The 25,604-nt window shown below is 34.8% G+C and overlaps 1 protein-coding gene across 1 annotated transcript; it reads left to right on the top strand.

Annotated features, from left to right (window-relative positions):
• The first annotated feature begins 6,523 nt into the window (after window positions 1-6,523).
• LOC147076242 (uncharacterized) lies at window positions 6,524-21,820 on the top strand. Its single transcript, XM_085940350.1, has 5 exons — window positions 6,524-6,694; window positions 7,094-7,225; window positions 8,436-8,588; window positions 15,785-16,433; window positions 21,765-21,820. Exons 1-5 carry the CDS (start codon window positions 6,605-6,607, stop codon window positions 21,818-21,820), a joined length of 1,080 nt encoding a protein of 359 aa, XP_085796476.1. The 5' UTR covers window positions 6,524-6,604.
• Window positions 21,821-25,604: the final 3,784 nt, after the last annotated feature.

Here is a 25,604-nt window from a genome sequence, read left to right as displayed (position 1 = left end):
ATTTACAATGAATATACCCATGCGAGATCTTACCAGCACGCCTTTTTCTCTGCCACCTCCTATGGAGTCGTATACCATGGCGTAACAAACATTAATCGCAATTCAATGTTGCGTTGAGTATCACAGGCGCAACTTCCCATAGCTCGGTTGACAAGAGACTCTAACTAGAGTGCTAGATTATTATTACAGTTAATTCACGACGGGAAAAAACATTCTCAGTTGTAGATACGAAGTCACAATAGTTGACTGGTCTTATTGGTTGGAAACTCTTACCTTTTAACTGACATAATATGGGCCACTTCCATAGGATGCGTTCGGCATCTTGCAATTCCCCACAAATAACGTTATCGTAAATCATTATGCAGTAGAGGCACGATTATCTAGACTATTTGGACATGAAAATAGTTCGGAAAATCAGAAACTATTTTTCAATATTTTTTTCTTAAAATCTTACGAAATGACAAACACACATATAGAAATTCTTTAGAAAATATTACGTGATATTAATTTTACGATGTCTTCGTGAGCAGACACAGCAGCCTTCGGTGATTGAGGTAATCGCGAAGAAACGCCTTACGTGGCTGGGACATGTTTCCGGATGCCACCAGAGAGTGCGACCTTACGTACCTACCCTAAAGGCACAGCCTCGAGAGTTCCGTCGCCGTGGCCGGCCCTCCCTCAACCTGCAGCGATGCTACTGAAGCGATCTACGTGCTACAGGTCTGGCATGGCCGGAGGTGCGAGAGTTGGCGATGGACCAAAGAAAGTGGCGCCCCAATACTGGGTCATGACAAAGTGAAAGAAAAAGTAGAATTAAATTTGCTTACCTTTGCAAAATTCAATGCAATATTACTTTCATCAACTCGACAATGATGTATTCCGGCAATTTCTGAAGAAAAGATATTGTAACGACCAAATATTCGCTGATGTATTAACGATTCGTAAATGAAAGATGCTTCAGCAGAAATACGGTATGACTATATAAGTAAATTGGTCTGTATGATGAAACTACTGATATAATATGTGGGTGATAAATAGCCAATTTAAAGATTAAATTGAAAGATAACAAATGCACCCTCCACTCCACGTTTGGTAAGCTGTGAGGGCGAGAAAAAACAAATCATTTAACTATTTCACGATTCAAAATGAGTCCATAAAATCTTTGTTTTTCGAATCTAGTGCGGATGAAAAAAGATGTGTTTTTGTTTCTGATGCTAAAACTGGTCAAGTGATTCAAGTGTTTACTCTAAAAGACTGCACATAACTCTTTTGGCTTATGGACTGGAACGATTTGTTGATAAAATTTCGAGTCACGTTCCAGAACATAACTACCTCTCGCGCCTAAGTGCGCGTACCTATCAGCCAAGTTTTAATAATATTTTTTAATAAACTAGGAAGTCTAGGTATAAACAAATAAAACAAAGTTTAATTCCTAATAATGTCAAAGAATCCGTAACATCACGACAATTATTACATAAACTGTCAGATATTATGTTTTTGATACCTACTTTCATGTCCTATATCTCATATGAAAAAAAAGACACCCTATGATCACGTAACCGAATCTGTGGTGTTTTAGTCAAAACAAACCTTCGTAGATGCATTGTTCAAGTTTCATAGAATATTGTGTTACCTACTTGATATACTGGTTTCCATTCAGAATTAGAGCAACCGGGCTTTGGTTCCTCATGAATGCTTTGGCTTATCGTGTCGTCAACATACTCCACTTTGAAATCAACTCGCTGAAAGTTGGTATCCGATTTTATACAGGGCATGTGTGTTGAAGGCCTCTGAAAAAACAATAATTAACAAATATATTTTAAATACAACAAATCGGTTATCAGATAAAGGTGGACCGTACTATCGGTATTGGCAGATCTGGTAGGAGATTGATTTATAACGGACATCATGTGCGGGCCTTTATTTCGCCTGTAGTCACTGCATGATGGCACATGCTCGAAGCGAGAGTACTAGCTGATGCATGGATATGGAAGGTAACGGCTAATGGCCCGAACCATGGTAGATAAAAACCATAGAAAACACAATGTTTTCGTACCTACTAAAACATTCGACAGTGTCAAGTTGTTCGTTTTGTTCTTATTAATAAAACACCGGCTTTCATTTATACACTTTGACTAATCGGAACGGTCGGTAGTTCAATGGGATATACAACGGTTGGATTTGAGCTGTTTTATGTTATCTAAGTGCATTTTTCGACAATGAATGCATTTAAAGTAGGTAGAACTCTCTCACAGCTTATTTTATCACTCCGCCACTGCTATCTGAATACTTTACCCAGTAGGCGACTATTGTACTATAATAGGAAAGTTTTACGAATAGTACCTATACTCAATAGGTATTACTATTGTATTGCGCCTAATTGCAGAAAAGACAAGAAAAATCTAAAAATTAGTAGGTAGTGAATAAAGAAGTGTTGTTGTTTCTGTGGTAATGGTGACAGCTAAAAATATCAAAATATTCCAATGTTTTACAGTTCATTCCGTCACTATAATCATTCCCCCCATCACACGATCAATATTTATTAAAATAAAAGTAGGAACTTACCCGATTCACTTGTTCTGAATAAGAACAACCCTGTTGCGGATCTTCATAAATGTCTTCAATAAGCTCAGTCTTGATGTCAATTAACTGAGTATCTGTCTTCAATGTTATTATCGTCGGGTCTGAAACAATATTCTGAAAAACAAAACATTATGTAATAAAATCAAGAATATTTTTAAGAAGACCTATAATACGTGTGAAGCTCGACCACACACTTGAAGGGTCTCAGCTCCTACACAATGTGTGACATGGTGTGTCTGTCGTTATCTAACGCCAAACTTCAATAAGAAGGAGTATTTTAAAATATAATGACAACCAGCATATTGCAAACAATAGTTATCTGCAATAATGTAATACTGTCATTACATAATACTGTCTTAATAATAAGTATTTCTTTCTTTCTAAATGTCATGTTGTGAACGTCTTAAACTTATAATTTGTAATATCCACAATATGTAAAATAAATTGAAATTGATCTAAATCTATGTTCATCAAAGAATCCTAATCCTATGTACAGTGGCGCACCCAGGATTTAATATTGGGGGGGCCCAAGGAGGAGAATGTAAATTAGTCCCATAGGCTCTTTTTCTTCTTCACAGCCTAATTTCTCATTAATCGGTCTTTTGTCTATTGCACTCGGTATACCTAAACCCTGGTCCCCACATCCTGAAACGGGCTCTCAGGCTAGGATATTTGGCGGCCCCCCTACCTACCGCTAAGGTTAAAGGCAGTATGAAACACTAAATTAACGTTTGCGAATTGTGAATTAGTTCAAATAAAGGGTAGGTATAGAGTGAATTATTGGCGATTTTTAATACATCTACTTTAATAATGGAGCTGTCGAGTATCGACACATAATAATCAAAAAATATATAGCACAATTATATAAGTAATTGAAAATGTTCATGGCCATGAAGTATAATAGCTTACTTTACTATACTACTTACTACTTTTTTTACTATTAAAGCTAATTTATGATGTGTGTTTATCTCACTTATCTGGTCAACCCGACACGCCGGCCCCCCCATAACCCGGGCCCACCAGCTAGAGCTCTGTCAGCGCTCCCAAGCTATGACCTATACCACTCCGGAATTCTGGTGGACACAGAGAATTTTTTGACAGTTCCATTAGGGATTGGATTTCTAAAAAAACCCGACATTTTCGAAATTTTTGTGTTAGAAATTAAAATCTAAGAAATTTTTCTATAAAGGTGCTGGTGAATTACATTCTGATAATTTTTATTTTGGGGGGTGCCAGGGCCCCCTGCCCCCTCCCTGGGTGCGCCACTGCCTATGTACCTATATATAAGTGACGACTTACATATTTTTAGCAGCAGACTAGTACTTCTTCCTGAGTGCAAGTCACATAACAATTTTGTTTACAGTTTATTGGAATATTGTGTAATTAATTGCTTTACTGGTAGGCATCGATTGTATAAATAAAAAAATAATATAAGTTTGATCTTATGACGATAACATTATATTATAAAGTATAGTAAACAAATTGAAAATGAATATGTGCAGGTGCAATTATACCCGCGCACATCCGCGTTTTCTCAGCCAAAAAAACAGTATTATCATTCCTAATATCAAAGCACTCGTGACATATTGACAATTGTTACATAATTTGTAACAATTGTGGTAGTAAGCATATTATCATCTACATAATATATCGTAATAATATCTCTTATGAAAAGAAAACTATAACTTATATTCACTTGCCCCGGTGTGCGATTTCAAAGTGGAAACAAACCCTCTGACATAAAATTCTTCGTATCAGAACGTAACGCATGTTCAACTTTCTTAGAATATTGTGTACCTACCTGATTTACTGGTGTGCATTCCGAATAAGAGCAACCGGGTTCTGGAACCTTGTGAATGCTTTGGCTTATTGTGTCTTCAACATACTCTTCTTTAAAATAAACTCCCTAAAAATTAATATTAGTGTGTTTAGAGGCCTTAGGAAAGTACAGTAATTTATTTATAACTACATTTTAAAATAAAAAAATCGGTTATTTGATAAGGGTGCACCCTACTAACGGTATAGGCAAATCTGGTAGGACATTGTTCTTGAAAGGACATCATGTGCGGGCCTTTATTTCGCTTGCACCCACCGCATGAATAAACATACGTTAAGTGAAAGTAGGTACTGAATGTTGCATGGAAAGGTTATCAACTGAGGGGTGGGTACGTGGATTGTACATGGGATTCAGTATGGCCAGAACCATGGCAGTTAAAAACCATAGCGAACAAAATATTTACGTATTGAGACATTCAACGTTGGTCAAGATGTTCGTTTTGTTTTTATGTATAAAACATCGGCTTTCATGTATTCGCGTTGTGGAATCAAGACAGTTTAAATCAATGGGATATACAACGGTTGGACTTGAGCGGTTATACTATTTATACTGAGGCTCATTATGATCAGACAAGGTCGAAAGAAAGAAATTAGAATTCGAAGATTTTGTCTTCATTGGTATTACTGATTATTCACATATTCGAGTGTTGTCAGTTCATTCCATCTCTTACAGTTTTCACACGATCAGTATTTCTGTCAGTATTTAAAATAAAAGTACCTACCCGATGAACTCGCTCTGAATGAGAACAACCCTGTTGCTGATCTTCATAATTGAATGGGGATTTGACGTCTTCAATAGTCTCAGTCTTGATGGCAAGTAGCTCAGTATCTCTTTTCAATGTTTTTGATGTCGGGTCTGATACAATATTCTAAAAAACAAAATATTACAGTAAATATTTATACAGTACATTATAATAGTACATTAAATATAAAAATATTATGAATGTTTGCAGCAGAACTAAGTGGGATATATACGGGTGACGTAGGCCGCTCGGAACTGTGTGGCAATTTGCACGCGGTTTTGATTACACAAAATACATAAACTGTTAATTACGCCGTACGACATGCATCTTAAAACAAACAATACTACGACATACAACAATCCGTTATGAAAAACTAACCTCAAAAGTGTATCCAGCCTCGTCGGTGTCCTCTTGCTTTATGTAGGTAAGCAGCTGGCTGTTTGGATCATGATTCACAGGTACCTCAAACCATTGCTTCCTTTCTGCAACAGGTTCGGAGTCTTCTCGTTCGCGTTTAATATCCATTTTATGCATACAATTAATTGGTCTTCAAGTTGATCGTGGCACACTGAACGTAGTAGGCGTGACGTGACGTAAGCATTTCGCCATAGACAAAAATAGTTAACCGTGTTGCCACTTTCGCAATATTATAAAAATTAAATACAAAACTAAACTTCCTTTGGTACATCTCCACATGCCGCCTCCATAATCTTTTTAGTCTACTTATGTCAAAAATGATGGGATTGGATTTAGAATGCTAAATTTTTGATAATAATTTTATTGTCCTATGTTTGTTGAGCATCAGAGTCAGTGAAATTCATTCGGATTTAGAAATTTTAAACGAGTTTTTTGCTCGTTGATTGCTTTGTGTAGGTACCAAATAAAAATAATTATTCATCTGTCCACTTGAGCAGCCGAAAGCAATCATATTATGCAATAATTGACCGAAATACATGTCACAATATATGAAACGCCTGTAATATCTGTTAACAACATCGCCATAAACCGACTTATTTGTTTAAATAATTTATGATACGCATAAAATTGTATGATCTATTTTCTACTAACGTAGGTACCTACCTTATACCATAATAAATTATCTATGATGTAGTTGTCGGTAATGATTTTTTCAAATATCGTCAACAGCATTCAGACCCACAAACTTACCTATCTGAAGAATGAGATGGGAGAGCCATTGTTGAAAAAAAACCCAATCAAGACTCGTAACTAGATAAAATCTGACATTCTGACAAATCTAAATTTTTCAATTGGGGTCCTATTGTTGTTTGTAGTTCCATTTATGGCCATTCTATAGGGAAATCAGACGTTTTGTCTATGGCCGTGAGATGGAAATAGGTTTGTCAATTATCTATTGTCACGTCAGCTGTCAATCTACTTACCGTCTATCTTGTGACATTTTTACGCCAATTAAACTTCGTAAAATGGATACAAAACGTGAACTAGATGCTTTTGAAGATGATGCGGAAGTGCAGCAATGGGTTGGTGTTACAACAATGCATCCAAACAATCTGGTTAGAAACATTTGTATAAAGCAAGAGAATGTTTTCGATGCCAACAGCACTATTGAGGTTAGGTTTTCCAAACTTAAGTTGAAGTGGTTTCTTACTGATGCAAATAAAACATTTGCGTGACATATTGAACTTTACTAACTGAAACTTGCAATAATACGTATACACGGTTTTGTTAACAATTATGTAATAACGATTGTTTGACCAAGTACCTACCTATAGGTTCTGCGTCTCTATTGCTGCAGGATAGCTACTCTCATCCATTTGAAGACAGCTGTTGCACGTTTATTAATAGTAGCTAGACAGTATGTCACATACAGACACCGTGTGTTTGTGCTCAACGCATAATAATAATATAGGTGTAAACACGTATTATAAAACACCTTCTATCTTGTGTTTCAGAGCCCTGTAAACAGCCTTGCCAATGCTAAAGCTGAGATTGATCCTCTCCAAGTTGATTTCAAAGAAGAATTTGTTGAAGACAGTGATCCGCAACCTGGCTGCTCATATTCAACATGCGAACCAATAAATCAGGTTCTTACATACTTATACAATATTGTGTAATAAACATACATCGTGCTTGTTAGTGATCATGTCTATTTGGCTCCGTTATTGTTATACCATTGAATACAGCGTATTTTGTAAGAATATGTTTTATATAAATTTATCGTAACGAACAAAACGGTACATAATATATCAATGCTTAGATTTTAGCTTCTATAGTGCTTTGTTTTTGGATACTAGATTTGCGATAAGGACTCCCTGTTATTTAGTATATTTGGTATTTTATTATTGACATTCATTAAGTGTATCTTATTAATGTGTTACATATCATTAATCCCGGTACTGTGCGTATCTACAGCGATGTTTTGTTCTGCACGTTTATTATTTTGGAGCAGTGTTTCATGCAAGTTATTTGGTAGGCTTATTCGATGTGTGAGTAGCAGCGAATTACAAAATAAAGTCTGGTCTTATGTTCAATACGAAGGTTCCGATACATTTGACATGATCGTGCAAGTAAAATGATTGTAAAAGTCCCGGGATTTTCACATCACTACTTAGGTAGGTACTTACTTACGTGTGAAACAGGATTCAAGTCGAATGTTTCTCTAGATAAGTACCTATTATAATAACTAGTTTCTATACACCGGGTAGCAGTGTCACCAATCAAAATTCTTGTAGTTTGGCTCGAAGCTTATGTAATGCGCAAACAGGAAAAAGAGTGTGTGTGGTGTGCTGTTGCCGTGCGTTACAGACAGATAAATCAAGGCAAATATAGTATATTAGAAAATGTCTGTAATTAATTATCCATGCTTTTAAAGTGCTATGAGTTATATTGTGGAGTATATTTACAAACTAAATTAAGCACATGTAATGGTTCGTGGGGTGGCGAAAATTCGATATACCTACATATTTGAACTAAGGATTGTAATAATATTTTTTGTACTAACGAAATGACTATGCTGTCACAGATTTTTGTCGTTTGGTCCATTTCTTTATTGACTAACTTAATGGTAGGTAGGCTTATTTTTTGTAACAAAAGTATTTATTCGTCGAAAACAATCGATTTTTTTTACATATCTATTAAGGTGTAACTTTTTAATACAAGGCAATATCTTTTGATCCACGATGACACTTTATTACACACACAATTTTTCGGTACACCATTATATATCTTCATAGGCAGACACTTATATATTATTATGTTATGCTTTTATATTTATGGAATTAATGTATTTTTTAGATCGCTTCAAAATACCCTACCAATTTCAAATCGGAGATTGATTTCGAGCGGGTTGACTCAGAGAATGAGATTGTTCAAGAGGATGTAGAGCAAACCAATTATGATAACCGTCAACCCAGTCGCTCTTATTCCGAATGCAACCCAGGAAATCAGGTACTTACCTACATACAATTGTAATGGTGTTGCAACTGAAAAAAATAATACTTTAATACTAAAATTCTAACGGTTTCACTAGGTTTTAAGTGGAACATGCTCACCTTGTTGAACACATTGTGTGTGCCAATTTAGTAGTTTATTTTTTCTCTGATGCTCCAAATATTCCTCCTGATAATCAACCTGATTTATTTTGGTCAGTTGCCAAATAGGATACGGATACTTTTTGATTTAGTGTCGGTGTATTAGGCGGTCAGAACATCAAAGAGGTACTTATACCTCTAACACGAAAGCAATATTATCATTATTTGCAAATGCATCTAACATTAGACCGTTAGAGCTCCGTTAATCAAATTGAACATCTCTTCGCATACTTACTGTCTCTCATACTTTTTGATTTGATTTCATTATACCAGGCGCTTAGAAATATCAAGACGATACATGTACTAACTAATTTAAGAGGTGACGCCATTACCTATATTATTTCAAATATAGAATATAGAATATTATTAATAAATGTATTAGTGCGCCACAGTATTGTACACGTTCTAGAATAGTATGTTCACCTGATACCTACATTTTGATTCATAGCGTACGTATCCAGCCAGCGCACAAAATATCAAGAGGTAATTAATTATATGTGAAAAAAATATAGATAGCTACCTACTATTATTTTAAATACTTAATTAAAGAGATTGTAAAATCGATTTTTCGATCTTTGCAATAAAGCTGAATATACTTATAAAATTACAATGTTGCCATACATAATACCCAAAGCGTTGCACTAGTACTGGCAACAGTGGAATATTAGTAATAATGGTCGATTAGTTTATTTTTATTATGAAAAATTAAGATGATGAAAAAATGATAATTTTTTTTTTTTTTGATTTTACCGAGGCTTTGACTGCGACTCGCTGTCATATCGCCTCTTCTCTTCTAGAAGGGGATCCGTCGATCAGGTCCTCACTCCTATTCTGTTAAATAACTTTACAATTTTGCCTAGCTCTTCCGTCTTACCCACCGCCAGGACACCCTTCAATTCGTCGACATTCTCATAGATATCTGCAATTCGCAGCTGTACTCTGTGAGCTTCATATTTGGGGCATTGCAGTGCTATATGTACAATGTCCTCTAAAACATGACATTCATCGCAGAGCTGCGATTCGCTTCTTCCCATGAGGACATCAAATCTTTTGCCCATGATGTGCCCTGTTCTTAGCCTCAGTATTAACTTAAGCTCATTCCTCGTCAAAGAAGACTCTACAAACCAGGGCACCTCTCGTGGTGTTGGTAGAATCGACTTACTCCATTTCCCCTTTTCTAATGATGCCCTATGGTGAAAATCTATCCACATACTATGGCACATTTTCTTTATAGCCTCATTCCAGTCCAGGTTTTCTGGTATCCACTGATATGGTACCCCTGAATGGCCGGCTACCTTTGCCAGATCATCTGCCCTTTCATTTCCCTCAATGCCCATGTGCGATGGGATCCATTGAAGGCATAGATCTCCTCCTCTATTTTTCTTGGCGTCGATCTGGTCAAGGATGTGGTATGCTATGGTTTTACTGTTATGTGAGCGAGTTGCTGCGGCAAGATGTTGTAAAGCGCTTTTGGAGTCTGTTAAAATGACAGCGGATTGCGCCGAGAAATCATCGCTTAAAGTGTATTTAATGGCTACGTTTATCGCGATGAGTTCCGCCGTCATTATTGGTATTGCTGGGTTTAGCTTCCAGCTCTTGTTTATACCTACTTCTGGTATCACAAGAGCTGCTCCTGCTCTATTCTGATCTTTGGATCCATCTGTATAAAGGTGGCTCCATCCTGCGTACCTCTCTGTCAGCATTTTTCGACACGCTCTCTTCCTTTATCGGATACTATGCTCCGTTTTGGTTTGTCTATTCCTTTGACCTCTAGTTGGATAACAGAGCTGAGGTCGTAGGTACCAACTGGCCTCCTCAGCGAATACATACCTAGGCATTTTGTATTTAATACCTCCCAACTTTCTGTGGCTTTTAGGATTCCTACCAGTAGAGGGAGCTTTCTTTTCTCATAGTATGTATTGCTTTCAACAAGCTCGTATAGGAGTTTCACCTTTGCCAATATGGGGTTATCTATTATAGATTTCCACTTCATCCATGTCTTGGTGGCCAGTGCCCATCTCCTGACATTCAGTGGAGGTACGCTGAGTTCCGCTTGGAGCACGTGAATGGGTGTTGTCCTGATAAATCCTCCACATATTCTTAACGCTTTGGACTGGATGCGGTCTAGCCTCACCGAATTAGTTTCGGCAGCGGAGTGGTAAAACATGCTCCCGTAATCTAATCGGCTTCTAATGAGTGCCGTGTATAACTTTCTCATATGAATGGGGTGTACGCCCCACCCACCTCCCGCCAGTACTTTGAGTATGTTCAGAGGTTGTGTCAGGCTATTCGCGCATTGACTAATATGATGCTTCCACGTTAGTCTATAGTCCAGGTTCATACCTAAAAATTTATAAGTGTCTACTCTTTCTATTATAGTGCCGTCGATTTTTAAGTTAAGCTGGTTTTGTCTCTTGCCTCTGGCAAAAAGAACCACCTTAGTTTTGCTGGGAGCTACTTTGAGGCCTCGCATTTCCAATAATAATTTCATTTCGTCAAGACTCTTCTGCATTAACCTTTGACATTCATCTACTCTTTTTCCCGAACAAAAAAGTGCGAAATCATCTGCATATTGTACAATGTTGACCCTTGTTATTAACTTTAATATGTCAGTTGTAAGAATGTTGAATAGTAATGGCGATAGAGGGTCTCCTTGCGGAAGGCCTCTTGAGCATACCGTACTCTTCTTTTCATTATTAATGCACATGGTGATTTTTCTTTCATTTAAATACTGCTTAAGATATTTAGTGATCTTCCCACCGATTCCCCATTCATTCAACACCCTTGACACTTCTTTCACATGCACATTATTATACGCATCCTGGATGTCCAGGAATGTTGTCAGGGTTACTTCGTTTTTGACCTGTGCTGCATTGATGTCTAGTATTAGGTTGCCTATGTCTTCCAGAGTCGACTTTTGCCTTCTGAATCCCGTAGTATTGTGATGAAATAGTTGTTTTTTCTCTGCAAACCATTCGATTCTTCTTGCAATCATCTGGTTGAACGTTTTGCACATGCATGATATGAGTGCAATTGGTCTGACTGACGACACTAGGGAAGGGTCTCGCCCTGGTTTTAAGATTGGGATAATCATCGTTTCCTTCCATTGCCTAGGGACTTTGCCGGTTTCCATGATTAAGTTGAATATCTCCACTAGTTTATTTTTTCCGATCTCTGGCAGCTGAGCGATCATGGAATATGAAACTTCGTCCATGCCGGGGGCAGTGTCTTTATTTTTGGTTACTGATCTTAGTTCCGCCACTGTAAGAATTTCTTTCACTGTATCATTAGGATTATATGTTTCCTGTTCTCCGATTTCTTCCTTCGTTTCGTCACATTTACTTGCTAGTTGTTGAAGGAGGAGTGACGCCATGCTTTCATCCAGTTGATTTTTGAATTTGTTTCCCGATTTGCCCTTCATCCAACTCATTTTTCTCCACATTTCTGAGTAGGAAGTTTCCGAGTTGACGGAGTCACAAAATGCTTTCCAACTTTCTCTTTTGGCTTTTAGGATTACTTTTCGAGTCGTGGCTTGCTTTTTTTTTAGTTCTAGGTAGTTTTCTGTTGAACTGATTTTTTTGAAGCGAGTATAGGCAAGCCTTCTCTCAGCGATTGCCTTTGATACTTCGGAGTTCCACCATGGTTTTGGTCTAAAGTTTGGGTGACTGCATACTTTGAGTCTCGGAATGCTTGAATTTGCCCCATTATTCAATATTGCCTCCAATTTATCATACTCTACTTGTACATCTCTGGTAGGTTCTGTAAGTCTGTCTATGTCATTTGAGATTATTTCTCGATATTGTTCCCAGTTTGCTTTAGGGTAATTTCTTCTTGGGATGATTTCTGTTTGGCATTGATTTTCCACAAACTCGATGATAATGGGTAAGTGGTCACTGCCCATCGTATCGGAGTCTATTTTCCAATCGGTTTCCAGTACCAGCTCATTGGAGATAAATGTTATATCCGGTGCCGCTCCTCTCTGATTTGGAGGGGCCACCCTGGTACTTTGTCCATTGTTAATCGCTACTAAGTCAGAGTCAAGGCATACGTCAGCGACATCCTCTCCTCTTGCGTCTCGAAGTATATGATCCCACATTGGGTGGTGTGCATTGAAATCCCCACCCATAATTGATCCCTCTCTTATTTGATCGAAGAGCCTGCTCCATGCGTTTTTCCGAATGGTAACATTGGGTTTACAATATATTGCTGTCACTGTTTTTAGTTTTTGTGTCCCTCTGATTTCGACTTGACATGCCTCCAGTTCAGTTGGAAGGCCTTGTAGGGTCTTTTCGTTAGACGCCAGTGTTTTATGCACCAGAATCGCTATTCCTCCGTAACCATCCCCTCTGTCTTTTCTATACATCGTGTAATCATTGAATTTCAGATAGTCTAATTCAGACCTCAGCCAAGTCTCTGAGATTAATGCTATTGAAATTTTTTGTCTTATTAAGTAGAGTTCTATATCATCCTTTTTCTGCTTCATACTTCTGGCATTCCATTGTAAAATCCTAATTTGTTTTTTATTATCCATTTTGCTCCAGAACCTCCCCATGAATTTCCTTTAAGTGTCCTTCTTTGAATTGTTTGCATACCCAGTCCACTGCTTTAATTATTAGTTGTTTAATGATCTGCTGCCAGTCTCCCCCTTTCAGCAAGACTTTCATAATTTCTCCCATCGCGTTAACCTCTGTCTTCCCCTTTGAATTTTTCTTAATTTTTGTAGGCTTTACGCTACTACCTGTAGCTATTATTGTTGAGCCTGAAGCTTCTACCACCGCTTCTTCTTTCTTTTTGATTTCCTTAGTTTTTTGAATTGTTTCGCTTTCATCTCTTCCTACGATTTTTTTTGTTTTAATATGTCAGCATAGCTATTATTTAACATATTTTTTTTTGCTTCCTTGAAAGGTATGTTCATTTTTTTCATTGCTTCTTTGCAATTCTTTTCCTCTTGCCACTTTGGGCATTTTTGGCTGTTTGCCGCGTGGTTACCTTTGCAATTGATGCACGTAATTTCCTTATTTTTTTCGCAGGTTTTGTGGTTTTCACCACACTTAGGGCACGTTTCTACTGTACGTCCGCAATTGTTCGCGATATGCCCATATCGCCAGCATTTGTAGCATTGCATAACCCTGAATACATACGGTTCTACAGCAAAAGAGACTCCATATATGTAAATTGTTCTCGGCAATATTTTCTCCCCAAATTTAATACTGACTGACGAGGTCTTTGTCAGCTCTCCTGTATCACCTTTTCTTGTCAACCTCTTAAGGTTGATTACTTTTGCATCACTTTTGATTTCCATTTGCAGTTCTTGGAGGTCCATATCAATATCGACTTTTCTTATTACTCCATAAGAGTAGGAGTCATTCTCTTTGGTCAGAAAACCGAGATCTTTGAGTTCTCCAGCTTGTTTCACTTTATCTGCTTCTTTTTCGTCTTCTACTTGGATGTACGTCTTTAAATTTTTATTGTAAATTTTCTGTACTTTTACTCCTGCCTTATGCAGCATCTGCGCTATTTTCAACTTTAATGGAATTTTACTTCCCGTCGCTATCATGACGATGTTTTGGTTTCCCTTTGGAGTGACCCCAGAGTCTCTTCTGGGTTTTTTTCCAGAGGTCACCGTCTGCCATTCTTCTTCTTTTTCTCCAACCACTTCCTCTTCATCATCGTTTCTTTTCTTCTTCGTTTTTTTGGTTTCATTCACTTCCATTGTGGTGTTTTCCATTTTATTGTTTTTGCCGTTCACGCGGTCTTGGAATTCGCGCAACAGTGTGAACAAAAAACAGTGTGGACAACCCCTCGCTTCACAGAGTTTGACGCACTCCCCGCACAAAGTGCACTATCCGTGCAACAATAAATATTTTTCACTTTTTCTCAAGCACTGGCACTGATTGTCAAAATCACATGGGACCACACATGTTGAGTTTATTGTCAAATTCATTTACAAACAATATTATTTTTTTTGTATCCCGTATTTATAACCGTTCGCGAGTAACCAGGCGAATAGCGACACGAATACGCAAGCGAAGTTGTACAACCTCACTCCACCGCTGTTGGCTTCCGACGAAAAAAAAAAAAAAAAATGATAATAATAATTTGTTATTGAACGATTGCAAACAAAAAATAAAGCATAGTCGTTTACGCGAACTAAAAAACTATTAATTCTAATAATTTATTCTTAAAACCGTTTTTATATTATTAAAAAAGTAGAAAAAAAAATACGAAGGTTTAATTTTATTGGTATCATTCGTTGAAAATATTCATTTAGATGTCTGAATATGAGGTTGTATTTTTTTAAACTTGAAATAATGCCATTATTTTGTTGATACTTGGCTAGTAATAATACACGCACTTTCATAATACACGCATTTATAAACATTATAATCTGAATACAATGCCAATGCGTTCAGGTTTTTTTTTGACAAAAAAATGACATTCCAGACGAGCACATGTCTGACGTCTGTTTGAAGCGGATAGAGCGCTAAGTATGATGAGAAATTCCACCAAAAGATATGGCGTATTTAAAAAAAATACTACCTCTTCTACGGTCGATAGTTATTACAAATCAATCAGAATTCTTGTTAAACTGCGTCAGTTTTGCTTTCACACTTATTATAATATATATAATTTTCTACCGTAATTATTTTACTAAGAATATAATACTTCCAACAATTTTACTAATAGCTTTATAAATGCATTGAAAAATAAATAATATTTAAAAGTGAAAACTCATGGCACTTTAGTGTACTGAAACCATTAGATCGAGAGGTTTAAAATATTCTATTATATGTAATAAAAATACTTTATGCAGTCATCAAATATTTAATACAAATTCAATAAATAATAAGGCTTTAAAATTATATAAAAAAACTTCTTGTACATTTATGGAATTTCTAGTCTTATTCTTTGAAAATATATTATTATCATCTCTATTTTGACCTAGCACTAGTCGGCCCTTAAGGTTGTTTGATTTTTTAATTTTTATTCTCTGATATATGTACCTATGTCGTTTATCTTCATGTTAATATGCAGTACTCTACGTTCTTTTAGTTGATCCCTGCAACCACGGACATGCCCTATTTCTCTACTCTCCGATTGTCAGAGAGAATCTTAGAAGTACAAGAGCCATACGATGGAATACAGATTGACTATCAAGACATTAAAAAAGAATTGGGAGCATGTAAAACGATTAGTTATTTTGTCAGTAGCACTGCTAAATGTGAGCATAGAAAATCTAGCGTCGCAGATCCCAAATTATTGGTAGCTGTTATAAAATTAGAGAAAAAATCGTTTAGTAACGAAAATTTTGTGTGCAGTTTGTGTTTTAATTTTTTTGAATCGTTATCTCTATTGAACATTCACAAAGCGTGTCATAAAATATCTGATATCAACAATCTAAAGAAAAAAGAAAAAAACACAGTTAAAAAACCATTTAAATGTATCCAATGTGACTTTTCATGCCAACGATCTAGTGGTATGAAATTTCACAAAATGACTCATTCTAATGAAAAGCCATTTAAATGTGACCAATGTAATTACTCTTGTATCCAATCTTGTCATATGAAAATACACAAAATGACTCATTCCGGTGAAAAGCCATTTAAATGTAACCAATGTAAATACTCTTGTATAACATCTCGTTCTATGAAAATACATAAAATGAGTCATTCCGGTGAAAAGCCATTTAAATGTGATCAGTGTAATTACTCTTCTATAACATCTGGTAACATGCAAAATCACAAAATGAATCATTCTGTTGAAAAGCCATTTAAATGTGACCAATGTAATTACTCTTGTATCCAATCTCGTCATATGAAAATACACAAAATGATTCATTCCGGTGAAAAGCCATTTAAATGCGACCAATGTAATTACTCTTGTATAACATCTAGTTCTCTGAAAATACACAAAATGAGTCATTCCAGTGAAAAGCCATTTAAATGTGATCAGTGCAATTACTCTTCTATAATATCTGGTAACATGAAAAATCACAAAATGAATCATTATGATGAAAAGCCATTTAAATGTGACCAATGTAATTACTCTTGTATCCAATCTCGTTATATGAAAATACACAAAATGACTCATTCCGGTGAAAAGCCATTGAAATGTAACCAATGTAATTACTCTTGTATAACATTTGGTTCTATGAAAATACACAAAATGAGTCATTCTGATGAAAAGCCATTTAAATGTGACCAATGTAATTACTCTTGTATCCAATCTCGTCATATGAAAATACACAAAATGACTCATTCTGGTGAAAAGCCATTTAAATGTGACCAATGTAATTACTCTTGTATAACATCCTGTAATATAAAAAGGCACAAAATGACTCATTCTGGTGAAAAACCATTTAAATGTGATCAATGTCATTACTCTTGTATATCATCTGGTTCTCTGAAAAAACACATAATGACTCATTCTGGTGAAAAACCATTTAAATGTGATCAATGTCATTACTCTTGTATATCATCTGGTTCTCTGAAAAAACACATAATGACTCATTCTGGTGAAAAGCCATTTAAATGTGATCAATGTTATTACTCTTGTATAACATCTAGTGATATGAAAAAACACAAATTGACTCATTCTGGTAATAAAATCCAATTAAATGTGCCAATCTAACGACTCTTGTAAATAATCCACTAGAATAAAATTACATAAAATGGCTTACTTTGGTGAAAAACATTATATAATCGGAGACTGTTTTTAAAAACAGTGAGTTTATTCCGATATTAATGAATCTGTTGGTGTCACTATTGTGGTGTTCGATGTGTGGGTTATGGTGTTGAGGATGATAATAAAGAAGACGAAGATGTATGCAGGAGCGAGTTTTATTAGCAGCGTAACGATCGGCACAATGGTATAAATACAATGACAGTACATATTATCTACCTTCTGAGATAGTAACGATCCAGGTACTTAGATTCGAGTGATATTTTGATAAATCAGTATTAGTTGTTTATACAGTCAAAAGTAATACATAAACATTATATTCTGGTACATAATTATTTTGAACGAGTCAGCGGTTTAAATTCGAGTAGTTTGCGAATTTTATTTATTATTACAAATATAATATGATACTATGGGAAAGGATTATTCGACTAATTTTCCATTGCAACACCGAATTTCATTTCGTCAATCAATCTGCTGATCCAGCTAAACAGTCAACTTGTTTACCGTTATGAGTCGCTAAAAAAATAATTTTGCGGTCGAATAATTTAATAAGTTAAAAATAGATATTTGATCACTAATATACTGACTACAAATCAAACGCCAGATCAAAAGCAGTTGCTGATGTATAATTATGTATACCAAATACTTTTATACACCATATTGTAAACTATCATAATGTATATTCGTGTAATATATACTACGAACTTTGTCAAACGATTACTGTAAGACGACTCATATCCAGTAATTGAGCGTAGTTATGCACAAAGCAGCCAAGCCACAATTTTGAAAAAAATGAGTTATTGTGATTTCCATAATCTCACACGTTTGTTTTACGTTCTGCACAAATCAGCCAAGCTGCTGCCATACAAACATCTCATATAAATGCGTTTTAAAGATTTTGCCAATCGCAGAATATGACATTTTCGATTTGCATAAAGCAACCAAGCTGCTGTCATACAAAAATGTCATATAAATGCGTTCTAAAAATATGCAATATTCGTTCTGCAAGAAGCAGCCGAATGATAATATTATGTACTTAAGTAAATTTTTGAAATCGTGATTGTAAGGTGTGTTTTTCTACATTCAATTAATAAACATTATTTTCTCAATTACATTATATGTTTTTCATTTTATTATATATAATATACAGATTTTTCATATAAAAAACAGTGCCAGGCAGCTAAATATTGATGTATAATTTACAAGTTTTTCGAATTATTTTCATAATTTTGAAATTCCAATAATAATTTAGTAACTTAGAAGGCTATTTTTAAAGAAAATAATCAAAAATAAAGACTTTTCTTACAAACATAAGAGATGGCTGCATTCTGCAGAATGTCTATTCTAAAAAAAATCATTTTACTCAAAACACCTGGACTACTAAAACACCAAAATATCATAGATTATATACTTTTATCTCTTCAAAAGTTATACAAAATCATATATATATATAATATCTATCATTCAAAAAGTATACACAGTATACAGAGGCTTTGCTGATTTAAAGAAACACAATTTACATAAAAGTGCTTCTATCTCTGTTTGAGGTTTGTGTGGCTCGGCTGCTTTGTGCATAACTACGCTCAATTTAACTTTCAGCTACTGGCTTTTATACTCCATAGCTATCGAATACTCTATTTCCAGAAATTAGTTTCAAGCAAATGTTTTAATAAAACATATAACACCTAGTCTTTTATGTTAACCATTAATAAAAAACGCTTTACTTTTTTGTTGAAAGAAAATTCTTATTATTTGACTAATAAGTATTGTAAATATCCTAAGTTTTAAAATTTTAATTATTATAAAAATGACTAGTAATTTTCAAACCATACTCGTAAGAGAAATTACCGACTGAAGCAGCAAAGACTGCATAGGCTGCGACCCGACTGATTTCAAGTGTTTTTTTAGTAAGTATCTGCGTATACTTAATTACTTGTTTATTCTTAAGTTTATTTTTTTGATGTGAGAACGAACGAATATTTTTATAGTAGCTAGATTTTTCATGATGCCAATCTTAGTGGACCTTCGTGACGAGTTAAGGAAGACCCTGCGATGTCTTCAAGGACTTCAAGATCTCCGTTGCCTCTCGATGATAAGATCGCTGTCTCTCTTCAAAAATAATTACTCTTCTGTCGTCAACTGTTTTAACACTTTAAGCCGCCTTGCGAAATATCCGTATTACTAGAATTATCTCCTCTGTCCTTCAAAATACAGAGTTCGAGTTTTCACCTTTTGGATTTCATCGTTACACCACATTAAACCCATCAGATGTGACCACGTTGACCGCACCCTGAAAGTTGCAAGAAAAAGCTCAACCTCTGGCTTCATCTCCTATTACTAACGACAGAGGGTTTGTAACGATATTTTAATACTTTATACCATTAAGGATTTATCGTTCCTAGCTACTGGTAATAATTATTCACGCCTTGCGGCCGAATATAGAACTATTTTCTACGCCTTGTGTTTTGCCGACCTGCCACAAAACAAAGATATCGAACCAGCGTGAAGATTGTTTTCCGTCTCTCTCGCCCAAGCCTTCACAGTGAACAAACGTGCCCGCTGGGGTTACGGCACGATTCCAAAAAGGCCCAGATAATTTGTATCAACCTTATCTCACGATGTTTTGATTATTTATTATTTTGATTCTTGCCATCCACCTGTTATTCAGGAGGAAGTTAATAGTTACGTTCGTTCTCCGTCCCAAAATGTTTGTAGATTGCTAATTCTTTGTAAATCATTCCTGGTCTAATATATGACATTTTGGACTTATTCTTTAAGACATTCTTTCATTTCTTATTTTCTTTCTTGAACTGTTTATGATAAAATGTTAATAGGGTGGCGCCTTCAGAAGTATATTTATTTGTTATTTCCTATACTTTTAGAAACACGCTGGATTTCAAAATCGAGTCGGAAATAACGCCATCGTACGCATAACCTACCTTACAGATTTCTTCTTTTAGAGTCTCATTCTTCTTTTCGTTCCATAACAAGTTGAATCGAAGCCTGTCTAGTTGGTTATTTGTAACATGTATTTTGTGCCTAACCGTTATAGGTAAAAAAGCATTAAGCCGCATTGCTCAATCCTTTGTAAAATCCTTAAAGTCAGGTGACATGGTTACACCAAATAATTACGTAATTTAGACTATCGGGAGTGGCCCAATAATCATGGGTGTAACAGTACCTACCTAATATTGTAAATATTTTTATTTTTCAGAGATCCCAGCTGGTTAAATAATACTATTAATTAAAATACTGGATATATTTGTGCTGCTGCTGGCAATTAATCTTATTCCAGTTATATATCTGATCAGTCTACTTCTTTGTCCTCTAGTAATTGTGTCATGCTCTGAAGACTGAAGATTTGATCGGTAATACAACCTACATACCGGTGCAAAATAGTGAGACTGACAATAGCAATGAATTGGATATTCCAATTAATATCACTGATCAAACCACTTCAACTATTACTTTTTCTCCACATTCGAGCAGTACTCTTGATGCAAATTGTTTAGTGTCAACTGAAGATGACACTACCATTTTGACAACTCCATTAAAAAAGGAATGAAGGTAATTGGAAGACGAATGTATTAAAGAAGGCGAGAAATATCGGCAAGGAGTACAAATCACATACAAGTAGCAAGACAATTATGAATAAGAAGATAAAACCGGCTTGTTCGGAAAAATGTAAGCGAAAATGTTCGACGAAGGTCAATGAGGAAGAGAGAATCAAGCTATTTTCTGTATTTTGGGAGTTTGGAAATAGGTATTGAAATGCAAAGGCAAATATTTCGATTGGGTAGCATTCAAATCATTCAACCAAATGTCGATACATTCGTATATTCGGTACGAGAAGCCACAGGCACAATATTAACACTTTTAATTTTCATGGACATAAACAGCAAGTTCGAATCTGTGTCTGTGACTTCATCAACAGTCTTCTTGTGCAAATCAGATCCTGTCGGACGGATTCAGACTAAGTTAATTTTGGACATCGGCTCCCAATATTTAATATTGTGACCCCGGGACCTCGTGCGATCTCGTGTTTCTATAACTTTTATTTTATTGTGTGAACTTTAAATATTTTGAGAACTTATATTGTGATTTATTAACTTTTATTGTGAACTCGGATTAATATAAACTTATTTTGTGCCTTTTGTTTATAACCCTTTATGTACCTAAGGAAGTTGTGTGATGGATCGATGAAATCCCCGATATATCTATATTAATATATTATATAGACAACTTAGTTACATAACTGACTCTTTTATAAATATTAATATTCTATATATATATATATATTTCATATGTTCACTATTCTAAATACCTAGTTATAACCTCAATTTCTTGCTAGGCTTGATTACTGTCCGACAGCAAGAAATCGGCGACAACAGGAACTCTTCTCAGTGACTTACCTGTCATGGCGGCAACGCGTGCTAGAGGCGTGTTAAATAATGTATTGGCTCTTTTTTTAGATGCGACTTAATAATTTTAACATCACTGGAGCGTAAAATAAAATGACAAATTTGGGGGCGCCTCTTGAATTTGAAATTGAAAGTGCGATTAGCTGCACTGGGATGGATTATAAGTTCATAGTTTTAACATGTGCGAAAGATGTTCTTGTTCGACAATATAATATTAATTATATATGAATACTCTGCTGGTAGTTCACTGATTTATTTCCCAAAAAAATATTTTAGATAATTTATTATTATGTTAGAACCTACTTTTTATCGAAAAATAAACAATGTTCTGGATAAAATTCAAAAAATGTAATATGTTTTTGTTTTAATAATAAAATGAGACACATTCAAAACTTTTTTTTTGAAATACTTAATACATAATTACCTATCAAGCGTTTATTTCTCCACATTATTTGGATCCAAACTTTTTGTTGAAATCGCTTTATTGAGGCGTAGAGTTACAAAACCCGCTCTAGAGACTTTTTTGAGTTTTGAGTAAATGACGAAAAACTGTTTTGGGCATATCATGACGATTTAAGTGTAATTTTAGATATTATATTTCTTCCTTTACATACGGAAAAGTATAATAAAATGTCAAATCCAATGTATAAGCTGTATTTATTAAAATACATACATTTTAATTATCCCAAGAGCGGTCTTTGTCAGTCTCTACCTGACAGAGCGGCGTTCGACGCGGAATTTTTTAAAAAGAGCGGAGTTTGTCGCACAATGGTACATTGTCGACAGGAGATGATAGTTTAGTAGCGGTCCGTATTTATTTTATTTATGTAATATATTTTCGAATTTACTTTGTCTAGAAAATATTTTGTAGCCATTCTTACCTAATGGTAGCTGTATATTTTTCGCATTGTACCTACATATTTAGCTGTTATATTGGTATGTTATATTTTAAAAAAATAGTGGTATTTACTTGTCTTGAAAATATTTTTTTTTAGATTTAAAAAAATAGTTATTTAGTTGAATAGTGCCTACTTTTCACTAAGTATGTCAAATTGCCTTTGTGAAACTTTTTAATTTTAATATGTTAATGTCATGTAGGTACTTATTTTTATTCTATAATAAACAAAAAAAAACATTATCAAAAAATGTTACTTTTTCTGGAGACAATTAGTTATTACCTAATTACCATTCAAATTATTTGTTTAATAGGTAACTAATCTTTTATAATTATATAAGTACCCTAATAATTCCTAATAATTTTAATATTAATGACCATATTTTGAATCAGAAAGATATTTTTAAGCCCTTAAAAGGTAATTATAAGATAATTTGAAATAACAATAACATATTTTTTAATAATATCAATAGCATAAATAAAAAAACCCAGCGGATTTAAGTACCGGCGTTTACCTAACTAATCCCTGTATTACCTGTGTCCCCAAATTCCATGTCTGTGGGAAACCCACCATTACCTACCAACCTATTTATTAAGAGTAAAAATAAAATGAATATATTTTTAAGCTATATTATTCATAATCTACTTAGGTATGTTAGATATTTTATAGCATTTAATTCAGAAACCAAATCCGATAAACAAAAGTCGCGATGTATGAGCTTACTTATTTTCCCACATAAATATTTATTACCTATTTTCTGTTGTTCCTGCTACTTTTTATATACAAATAATAGTAAACGTGGAATTTCTGAAATTTATTGCAAAAACGTATTATAAAAGTAACGGTATTTCTACAAGATAGCACAGCATTGTTAACTATGTGTCGTTATTACAACTAAGCTAATCTACAAATTAATAAACATATTTGAATTAAAATTAATTATCGTTCATATTAACGAATGATACAATTTTATGACGAAAAAAAATGTCCCGTGGAGATAATGATAAGGAATGTCATTTTTTATCAAGGGAGATGAAAAATATACCTAACGTAACATAACCTACTAAATCTATCATTTGTATAGTACAAATTATCAAACCAAAAGCATTTCTCCGACAGAAAATAGTTTTCCTTTAATTATATTTTTGACACAAACCAAATATTGATAAAAACGTGTAAGAACCTTATGATATTTTATTATATCACACAGAATATTAAATATAAATGACAACAAAAAATACACGTAAAACTAGAAAATAATATGAGCCGCCACTGGGTTATTCATGACAATACAGCAAAATATAGTCAATTTTAAATACGTTTCTTGGCGTAACAGGCTACATTTCCAAGCAGCTGAATTTTTCAAACGCTTTCTTGATTGTTCTTGTTGAGATTCCGTCACACTAACTATTGAAAAATTCATTATTAAAAGTAAAAAATAGTAAAATAATTGAAGCAAAATTATGACGCGCACGAGAAAACGGTTTGACGGTTTGTACGGAGATTAAAGGATTCGTGAAGAGTCATTATTTAAATCGCGGCGTCTGATTGGCCGGTTACGCAGAGAGGGTTTTACCAGAACAAATTTATTTTAAGAGCGGGTTTAGTCAGTCTCCTCGATATTTATTTTGATTTTTTGAAGAAACAGAGAGGGATTTAAAACTCTCACCTAGAACATAAGATAGGTCTTACGAAAGAGCTCCTGCGTACATTCATAACTATTTTTTTTGAAAAATCGCCCAGAGCGGGTTTTGTAACTCTACGCCTCTATTGCGACTCACATGCTAGATTTAAGCATGTAACATTCTTTTTATTTATAGATAATTTTGAAAACACTTCTGGGAAAACAATATAACCAATAGAAAAAATCTCTTATGAGGAAAATGCGACACCCAGCAGGATCGAATTTGCGTCTCTCGAATTTCGCGCCCTTGCAAATTGACCACTCTGGTGTTGTATGACCTACCAAAGTATTCTAAGAGCCATTAGTTTAAATGTGTTGCAATTAGATATGATACCTATAGCATAGTGGTCAATGTGCATGGGTGCAAATCCCGAGAGACGCAGGTTCGATGCCTGCTGGGTATAATTTTTTTTCTATTGGTTATATATGTTGTGTTTTATAATTATTTAAGTATGTACAATAGAGTTCAATAAAAAAATGACAATTCTTACGTCGTTTCGCTTATTATTTTGACAGTCGGGGAGACTGGTAAATAAATTACGCCCGTTTTGTGACCTGCAGTTATCGCATATGCCATATAATATGGAAACGGCGATCATGTCTACATTGATTTGATTTATTTTGTCAATCGAATCGTAATCAAATAATACTAAATTCAATCATTAAAGATTGTTGCGCATAAATATATTGCATAATAGCCATAACGATTATGGACGTATCCGAAATATCACCAAAGGACTCAAAAAGGACAATATTATATAGGTATGAAAATTTTAATGACAGCACTGTATAGCTACCTACTAACACACCTTGGAGTTTCAGCTAAAATATGACGCCTAATTCGAAATCCAATACTATTAATGGGTAGGACTACAGCCGCTAGCATCTATTATTTCTAGGAAAGATTGATTTGAAATTCGTTTAGAAATTAATTATTGTATCAACATTTGAAGTAAGTAGACTGTCAGCAGAGCCTACCAAAACCCTAGATCTCTTCCACCTCTTCCGAGCATAATGTATCTCAGCATTAAAATTTGTTAAAATAGATAAACTCCGATGGGAAGGCCATGTAGCAATTATGGACAGTGCTCAACCCTTCGCAGTCTTTCATTATGTACGTCATTTAGCAAGAAAATAAAACACATGCTTGAAATCTCCGAGCGGAGTTGGGTATGTATATTACTTTTGAG

Source organism: Rhyacophila brunnea, unplaced genomic scaffold (genome assembly GCF_057557595.1).
Source record: "Rhyacophila brunnea isolate RB1 unplaced genomic scaffold, BYU_Rbru_1.0 scaffold_13, whole genome shotgun sequence".
NCBI lineage: Eukaryota > Metazoa > Arthropoda > Insecta > Trichoptera > Rhyacophilidae > Rhyacophila > Rhyacophila brunnea.
This window is presented reverse-complemented; position numbering and strand designations above follow the sequence as displayed.

Bases quoted from the DNA above. Each gene is read 5' to 3' on its own strand.
- LOC147076242 (XM_085940350.1), top strand. From the start codon at position 6,605: ATGGATACAAAACGTGAACTAGATGCTTTTGAAGATGATGCGGAAGTG. The intron at 7,226-8,435 runs GTTCTTACATAC...TGTATTTTTTAG, and splicing joins CATGCGAACCAATAAATCAG to ATCGCTTCAAAATACCCTAC. The intron at 8,589-15,784 runs GTACTTACCTAC...ACGTTCTTTTAG, and splicing joins AATGCAACCCAGGAAATCAG to TTGATCCCTGCAACCACGGA.